Source organism: Trichechus manatus, unplaced genomic scaffold (assembly GCF_000243295.1).
Source record: "Trichechus manatus latirostris isolate Lorelei unplaced genomic scaffold, TriManLat1.0 scaffold00190, whole genome shotgun sequence".
NCBI classification, from domain to species: Eukaryota; Metazoa; Chordata; class Mammalia; order Sirenia; family Trichechidae; genus Trichechus; species Trichechus manatus.
The window spans coordinates 394,659-403,986 of NW_004444126.1; the positions used below are offsets into that span (position 1 = coordinate 394,659).

Genomic DNA, 9,328 nt, shown 5'->3' on the forward strand with positions numbered 1-9,328 from the left:
TATTCTCACTTTAGATGAAGGCTTACAGAACAAAATAGTTTCTCATTTAACAGTTAGTACACATGTTGCCCTATGACAATGGTTAACAACCTCAGTTGTGAGGATTTTTCTTTCCTTTATGTTGAAGTGTAATCTATACTGAAGGCTGTAGTCTTTGATCTTCATCAGTAAGTGCTACAAGTCCTCTTTGCTTCCAGCAAGGAAGATTGTGTCATCTGCATATTGCAGGTTGTTAATGAGTCTTTCTCCAATTCTGATGCTGTGTTCTTCTTCATATAGTCCAGCTTCTCTAATTATCTGCTCAGTATACAGACTGAATAAATGTGGTAAAAGGATACAACCCTGACCCACACCTTTCCTGATTTTAAACCACGCAGTATCCCCTTGTTTTGTTCGAACAACTGCCTCCTGGTCTTTGTACAGGTTCCTCATAAGCACAATTAAGTGTTTTGTAATTCCCATTCTTTGCAATGTTATCCGTAATTTTTTATGATCCACACAATCGAATGCTTTTGCATAGTCAATAAAACACAGTAAACATCTTTCTGGTATTCTTTGCTTTCAGCCAAGATCTATCTGACATCAGCAGTGATATCCCTTGTTCCAAGTCCTCTTCTGAATCTGGTTTGAATTTCTGGCAGTTTCCTGTTGATGTACTGCTACAACCACTTTTGGATTAATTTCAGCAAAATTTTATTTGTATGTGATATTAATGATATTGTTGGATTTCTGCATTCTGTTGAATCATCTTTTTTTGGAATGGGCACAAATATGGATCTCTTCCAGTTGGTTGGCCAGGTAACTGTCTTCCAAAGTACTTGGCATAGACGAGTAAGCACCTCTAGCGCTGCATCCATTTTTTGAAACATTAGTATTATGTCAATTCCTGGAGCCTTGTTTCTCGCCATTGCCTTCAGTGCAGCTTGGACTTCTTCCTTCAGTACCATCGGTTCTTGATCATATGCTATCTCCTGAAGTGGCTGAACATCGACCAATTCTTCTTGGTACAGTGACTCTGCATTCCTTCCATCTTTTTTTGATGCTTCCTGCATCATTCAATAATTTCCCTGTAGACTCCTTCAATATTGCCAACGCGAGGCTTGAATTTTCTCCTCATTTTCAGCTTGAGAAACGTCGCTTGTGTTCTTCCCTTTTGGTTTTCTAATTCTAGGTCTTTGCACATTTCAGTATAATACTTTATTTTGTCTTCTTGAGCCACCCTTTGAAATCTTCTGTTCAGCTCTTTTACTTCATCATTTCTTCCATTTGCTTTAGCTGCTGTATGTTCTAGAGCAATCTTCAAAGTCTCTTCTGACACCCATTTTGATCTTTTCTTTCTTTTTAATGACCTTTTGCTTTCTTCATGTATGATATCCTTGATGTCATTCCACAACTCATCTGGTATTTGGTCATTAAACTTCAATGTGTCATATCTTGTCTTGAGATTGTCTCTAAATTCAGGTGGGATATACTCAAGGTCGTACTTTGGCTCTCACGGACTTGTTTTAATTTTCTTCAGCTTCAGCTTGAACTTGCATATGAGGAATTGATGGTCTGTTCCAAAGCCAGTCCCTGGCCTTGTTTTGACTGATGATATTGAGCTTCTCCATCATCTCTTTCCACAGATGTAGTCGATTTGATTCCTGTGTATTCTATCCAGCAAAGTATAAAAAAACCAAAAAACCAAACCCGTTGCTGTTGAGTCGATTCCAACTCCTATCGACCCTAGAGGACAGAGCAGAACTGCCCAACAGAGTTTCCAAGGAGCACCTGGTGGATCTGAACTGCCGACCTTTTGGTTAGCAGCTGTAGCACTTAACTACTACACCACCAGGGTTTCCCCGCAAGGTATAGTCGTTGTCTATATTGTTACAAAAAGTTATTTTCCGTGAATAAGTCGTTGGTCTTATAAATTTCTAACATGCGATCTCCAGCGTCATTTCTGTCACCAAGGCCATATTTTCCAACTACTGATTTTTCTTCGTTTCCAACTTTTGCATTACAATCACAAGTAATTATCAATGCATCTTAACTGCATGTTTGATCAATTTCTCAAACTGCAGAAGTTGGTAAAAATCTTCCATTTCTTCATCTTTGGCTTTGGCGTTTGGTGCATAAATTTGAATAACAGTCTTATTAACTGGTCTTCCTTGTAGGCACATGGACATTATCCTATCACTGACAGCACTGTACTTCAGGATAGACCCTGAAATGTTCTTTTTGACGATGAATGTGATGCCATTTTTCTTCAATTTGTCATTCCCAGCATAACAGACCATATGATTGTCTAATTCAAAATGGTCAATACCAGCCTGTTTTAGCTCACTAATGCCTAAGATATCAATCTTTATGTGTTCCATTTCACTTTTGACAACTTCCAGTTTTCCTAAATTCATACTTATTTATCTCTAGATGATGTGACTAACAGTGATTTTAATTTTTTTATTTTCTGGTCTCCTCATTTTCTCTTTTCTCTACTATGCACTCTCCAATCATATAATTTTTAAAAACTAAACCAAACCAGACCCATTGCCGTTGATTCTGACTCATAGCAACCCCACATGACAGAGTAGAACTGCCCCATAGGGTTTTCTAAGCTGTAATCTTTCTTGTAGCAGATTGTCTGTTCTTTCTCCTGCAGAGCCGTGAGGTGGGTTTGAACCTTGGGCCTTTCAGTTAGCAGCCTAGCCCTTAACCACTGAACCACCAGGGCTCCTTGTAAATCTTAAAGGTTTACTTAAACAATAAAATAAAATGCACATAATATAGACTCCACTCACAACCTTTACCAGGATTGGGCTGGACAACTCATGTTTGATAGAAATGGGCTCTATTCCTTCTTCAAAACATGGAATCCTCAGAGAATTCAGAAGAAAAGTCTGGCGAAGCACTTCAGTTGGAACCTACATTCCTGTAATCCCCATACCAATTCCTGATATCAAGGTAGCCTTTTTAAAAGATTTATTTCATATTTCTAAGTGATAATGGCTTGGAATAAAAGCCGTTGAAGGCCTTTTCAGTTCAGAGACATCATGACAATAATGGGGCACCACTGTGGATGCAGACCAAAAAGTGGCAGGGCACACAGAAAAGCCTCGCCTCTTCAATGCTTTCCAAGCTCCCTTTATTCAGACTCAGAACACTGGAAACTTAACACTCTGGTTAGCCGGAGGAAATGGGCATAAAGACGTTGCAGCTGGGAGCTTTGGATCAACCCCTATCAGGCCTGAGAGGGATCAGCCTATTGTGTGGCCTAGAAGATAAGCCTCCCTGAAGCACAAACGGTCCTTTTATTCCTTGTGCCCAAAGGCAGGTGCCAGGGCCAACTCTGCTCTTCCCTGTTTCTGCCTTCCCCTCTAATCCAGATACGTCGAGCTCAGAGAAGTGCGTTCCCATCACTTGCCATCTCTCAGACTTCTCAAATGTGATGGGTCTGAAAAAATGCCACAAGACAAACATGGTGTCAGGTGTCAGCTGAGAAATCAAAGTAGAAGAATTTATACAAAGCCTTTCTTTAAACAGCATTTCACTGTCATTTTCCTCTCTCTATTCAGTGTTCAGCTTTGATGTATTATTTGGTAAAGCTCTTAGAAAACAACTGTTTGTTATCAATGTCACAACCATTCTGAAAGGCATCAGAAGAGCTTAATAAAGAACAAGCAAATTCATCTTTGACCTCACTGCAGGGCTAAAACAAAAGGCCCTGGGCTCTCTGATGTGATAATAATCAACAATTTCAGCATAAACCGGTAGTTCAGGTCTGGTACATTCCATCAAATCAAAGGAGAGGGCTGCAGACGGCCAGGGCTAAGGGGGAAAATGGTTGCCCCTGGCTCTCACTGCTCTCTTAGTGGATATTTCCTGGTGGGTTTCTGGGAGCCTATGGGTAGAACTTGGTGCTAATATATAAGAAAAGCTTTTTTTTTTTTTCATATAAATTAAATCTCACTGGAAATTTCAAATTTACCTTAAAGTCAGACTTAAAAACAAGAACTCTTCTGAGAAGACTTGCTTGATAGAAAGCAATAGACTAATAGAACACACCCATAGCCTACTACCAAGGCACGCTTTAGAACAAGAAATAACTACGTGAAAACAAAAAACAAGCACCCATTTCTCTTTCTAAAAACCCTTCCCAACTCAACCCAACTATTCTTTTGTATGAATGGAAAAATTGGGGGAGGAACTAAACCAAAAATGGAATGGGGCTAATTTTCTGATTTACGCAAAATGTTTTAAATGAACATGTATAACTTTGAAAGTAAAATACAAAAGAATTATCTAGTGAGCGTGTGTAACTTTAATAACAAAATACAAAAGATAACAAAATGTCAGGAGGATATGTACCAAATTGTTATCTCTGAGAAGTGGGAGTTGATGGAGGAAATCTGGGGAGAAAGCTGTGAAACGGGGTGGGAGGGTTAACTATTTCAATCACATATCTCTGGTGTTTGGGGACTTGTTGCAATAGCTTTTAAGACTTTTATCATAACCAAATAAAAAATTATGCAAAAGTAACTATGGGGAATGTCCAACTATAGGGGGATGTTCAACTATGGGGGGATGTCATGGATTGAATTGTGTCCCCCAAAAATATGTGTATCAATTTGGCTAGGCCATGATTCCCAGTATTGTGTGACTGTTCACCATTTTGTAATCTGATGTGATTTCCCTACATGTTGTAAATCCTTTCACTATGATGTTAATGAGATGGATTAGCAGCAGTTATGTGGACGAGATCTACAAGATTAGATTGTGTCTTAAGCCAATCTCTTTTGAGACATAAAAGGGAGAAGTGAGCAGAGAGACATGGGGACCTCATACCACCGAGAAAGCAGTGCCCGGAGCAGAGCACATCCGTTGGACTCAGGGTTCCTGTGCAGAGAAGCTCCTAGTCCAGGGGAAGACTGATGATATGGACCTTCCTCCAGAGCCAAGAGAGAAAGAAAGCTTCCCCTGGAGCTGATGCCCTGAATTTGGACTTCTAGCCTACTAGACTGTGAGAAAATAAATTTCCCTTTGTTAAAGCCATCACTTGTGGTATTTCTGAGAGCTGAAGGTACAGTGATAAAGATACCATGGACTCTAAGTCTGTGACTTCGAGACAACCTCAAAGGTCCTGGAGTGTAGGGAAAGCAGAAGGTAAACAGTATGGCCCATGCAATGCAGGTATATGTTAGTTCAGCTGTGTCAACAGTGCTATGGTTGAAATTCTGATGTCCCAGTAGAACAGGGGGACACAGTGTTGAGTGTAGTGCGGCAATCACCTTTCCCTGTCCCAATGGCTCAAGAGGCTGCGTTTCCACCTATCCTAATAATACTTAAATTCAACAAGTTATTGAGTCATGAGTCATGTAATCAGGACCTTGGGTATAAACAGCTAAAATGTAGCTCTAACCAAAAGTACTTAGAATCTTAGCTCTTATCCCTACAGGCCAATGATTCTTCACTTGTTTTAGATCAGGGATAACTGTGAGAATCTGATGAGAACCATGGATCATCTGCCCAGAAAATTCTGACTACATAACATTTTATGCACTCTAAGCTCCTGCTGGAGTCAGGCAAGAGGTGAAGGGCAAAGAATCCTCTTAGCCTATTGAGAAGAAGTAAAGAACACAAGTGTGAAGGATACAGCTGCTCACAGAGCAAGGTTATGCTGGGCTGGCAGGAGATGGGGAATGCAGGGCAGCTTCCTTTGCTCAGAAGCAGAGAGAGGCCTGGGTCACAGATGGTGCCCTGTTTCACCACCACATTCACAGCAGCTTAGGAAGCTCTGTGTGTGTGTACTGTCTCCCAGTGGAAGAGCCAACTAAGAAAACTCTCCCAAAGAGACATGTAACAATCAGACAGGGCAGAAGAGCTCTGAAAGCCAGTATAAAAGCAACCCAAGTTGAAAACCGTGGTAGATGGTGTGTGTATAAGGCATAGGAGAAACATTTTGAAAATACTGACAAGAAAGCACTTGGGAGTTGGCCAAAGGACACAAAGAAGTTTTCCCTAGTTGTGAGCAGGTTGTGAGGGATTGGAAGGAGAGACCAGAGATTTTTTTAAGTCCTGAGTGCCCCCATCTTACCTGCAATAGTTATGTTCGCCCAAGCCCCCCTCCCCATTGGGGTATTTCAGAGTGTTGTACGGATGCTGGAAAGTCTCGTTCCAGAACAGACATGGCTTCCCGCTGTGCAGTGCAGTCCAGTTCTGCGTTCCCCTATAATCCACACCATTGGCTGTGAAACACTCTAGGAGAAAGAAAAGACAGAGCAAACTAATTTCTGGCAACATCTATAGTCTCCTCCCCTCTCTGGTTAATGTTTTATTTGTTTTGTTTGGGCCAAGCTGACAATGGGTAGTGTCTTGCTAGATGCTGGAATCAGCACAGTTAATACTGCTAGGGATAAGTCAATCTGCAACTAGGTAACCTCCAAACGCTAGGCTAATCTTGGCACTAGCCTATCTACAGACACTAGAACATTTTCCCCAAAGTATACAGATCCAAATTAGGATATAAACAGGGAACTGAAATGTACTGAAGCCCATGAAATGAACCAGGAAACCCCCTAAACTGGGAACAGTTGGTAACAGCCATGCATGTGGAATTCTGGGTACTCTGAGGGGGTCACTGCTCTTGTCAGTGTCTCTGTGTGGTAACTAGAACCAGGTCACCAGCTGTAACTGAGCTCTCCCCTACAGTTTGAAAGCCAGCACTGACACTTGGATTTAATAAGACCATCAGATACAGCAATGCTTTGGAATCCCAATCACACAAGTTGGGAATGACTCACATTCCCTGGTAATGAAGAACAGTCCTCCCCATGCTGTTAACGATAGAAATGCAACAAAACAGACAGTCAACACAAGGGAGGGAGGGCCCAGTTGGCATTTTCTCTCACCTTTTTCTGAAATTCCTTCCTACAAGACACACTCAAAATGGACTTAAGTCATAGTTTAATAAAATAACAAATCCTTGCAGGTGCAACAATGTGCTTCTGAAATACGTTTCTCAGACTCTGGGAGGGATGGGAACTTAGGCTGATAGGATTTCTCCCACATATTGCACGCATTAAACTCACAGAGGTTCATGGGAAAGGCACAGTACAAAGAGCAATTTTTAAAAATTAGCTTAGTTGAAACTGAAAGAAGGACTTCAAACAGTTCTTTAAGATGTATCACTAGAAACCTGACAATCTGGTGGAGTTACACTAACATCCTTAGCTGTATTCCTTTCCTTCTCTTGGCATGCACTGGCCTATGACTTCCGGAATTAAGGACTCTTAATGTCATCTCCTGTTGAAGCTCATGTGCCTTCTCCACCCTAAGCATGTGGACAACATGGGCACAGCTACACTGTGGAAGGTATCCCTTTTAGTATTTAAAAACTACCCATAAAACATTGCTCTTCCTGTACCCTCATCCTCCGAACATCCATGCCCAGTATTTTGTCTGCAATGGCACAGTTTTATGATAGCCAAAATAATCTAGAATTCCAGGTTATACTGAAAACCCCAGTAATTGATTGCGTTTGGTACAACACTTATATGTTACGATAAGTGGGATTCATTATGAACCACAATGACCAAACCCTCTACCAAGAGTCTGCGTAAATGAAGAGTAAAGGGAAGTGAAAGAGGTAGCACAAAACACATGAAACTAGGAGACTAAGCTCTGGCTTCTCATTTGGACCTGCTGCTGACCAGCTGTGTAACCTTGGATGCATCACCACCATCCACATCACCACTAATACTTACATAGTGTTTTACTGTGTGACAAGCTCTGTTCTAATCGCTTTACAAATATCATCTCACGACCAACCCAATGGGGAAGGACCCTCAGAACCCCCATTTAACAGATAAGGCAGCTAGGGCATAAAGAGGTTAAGTAACTTGCTCAAGGCAGTCTGCCTCCAGAGAAAGATCTCAACCACACCCAACACTGTCTCTAGTAGAAGCCCCTCAGCATGCATCATCTTTGCTTCCCTCATCCTCTCCCTCAACCCACTTCCAATTGATCAGCGAGTTCTGTTGACTTCTTTAAAATACATATTCAAAGCCTCCCTTTCCCCTCCATCTTCAGAGTCCTTGCTTTAATCCTGTTCACCATCAGAAGAGAGTACAGCCTCATTCAGGTCTCACAGCTTCCACTTTTATTCTCCTTCAATCCGTCTTCCACACAGTACTCAAAGTTCTTAGGAAAACCTAAGCACTCAAAACAAAACCCAAACTCTTCTTCATTGTTGTTTACAAGGCCTCCGTGATGTGGGCCCAGCCTCTCCCCTCACCACACCCCGGCTCTTCCCCTACTCACTTGCTATGTTCCAGCCACTTTGGTCTGCTTTTAATTCCATGAACACGCCATGCTATTTCCTGCCTAAAAAGTTCTTCCTCTAATACTTCACATCACAGACTAAGCATTACCTCCTCAGAAAATCCTTCCCCCTCATCTCCACTCTTATTTTTCTGCCCTTTGTTTGTATGCTTCTTTATAGCGCTTATTATCACTGGGAATATATTTGATCTGCTTTAGTATGTGTATGTACACACACACACACACACACCAGAGCTCTATCCCCAACTACAAGGTTAGAGTGGAAACTGGGAATCCGTATTTTTTTTAAGTTGCCCAGGTGATTCTATTAAGTAATGAGGTTTAGGAACCACGAGACAATTCTAAGACCATCAAGCCAATCTTTGCCAATTGCTGGTACGCAGTTCAAATCCACTAGCTGCTCCTTGGAAACCCTATGGAGCAGTTCTACTCTGTCCTATAGGGTCGCTATGAGTTGGAATCAACTGGACTGCAACAGGTTTTTTTTTTTTTTTCAAACTATACAACTTGGTACTGAAGATGAGTAATTTTTCATAAAGGCCTTGTAGCTGCCCTGTTAGTGTTGACACACTTTTTCTCCTATCAAAAGTGGATGAGGATCCTCTTAAGAATGGGAACCAGACAAGGATGCCCTTTATCACCACTCTGATTCAACACTGTGCTGGAGGTCCTAGCCAGAGCAATTAGGCAAGAAAAAGAAATAAAGGGCATCCAAACTGGTGAGGAAGAAGTAAAAGTATCCCTATTTACAGATGATATGATCTTATACACAGAAAACCCCAAAGAATCCACAAGAAAACTACTGGAACTAACAGATATCAGCAAAATTATCAGGATACAAGATAAGTGTATAAAAATCAGTTGGATTTCTCTACACCTACAAAGAGAACTTTGAAGAGGAAATCACCAAATCAATACCATTTACAATAGCACCCAAGAAGATAAAATACTTAGGAATAAATCTAACCAGAGACGTAAAAGACCTATACAAAGAAAACTACAAGACACT

At 41.2% G+C, this 9,328-nt stretch overlaps 1 protein-coding gene across 1 annotated transcript in view; it reads right to left on the reverse strand.

Moving 5' to 3' along the window:
- The window catches only part of KREMEN1 (kringle containing transmembrane protein 1), a 52,088-nt gene extending 45,790 nt beyond the window's left edge, over positions 1-6,298 (reverse strand). Inside the window, exon 1 of the mRNA XM_023741775.1 lies at positions 6,074-6,298. Coding sequence (XP_023597543.1) covers positions 6,074-6,279 — 206 coding nt within the window. The 5' untranslated portion in view covers positions 6,280-6,298. The remainder of the gene's footprint in view (positions 1-6,073) is intronic.
- Between the last annotated feature and the right edge of the window lie 3,030 nt (positions 6,299-9,328).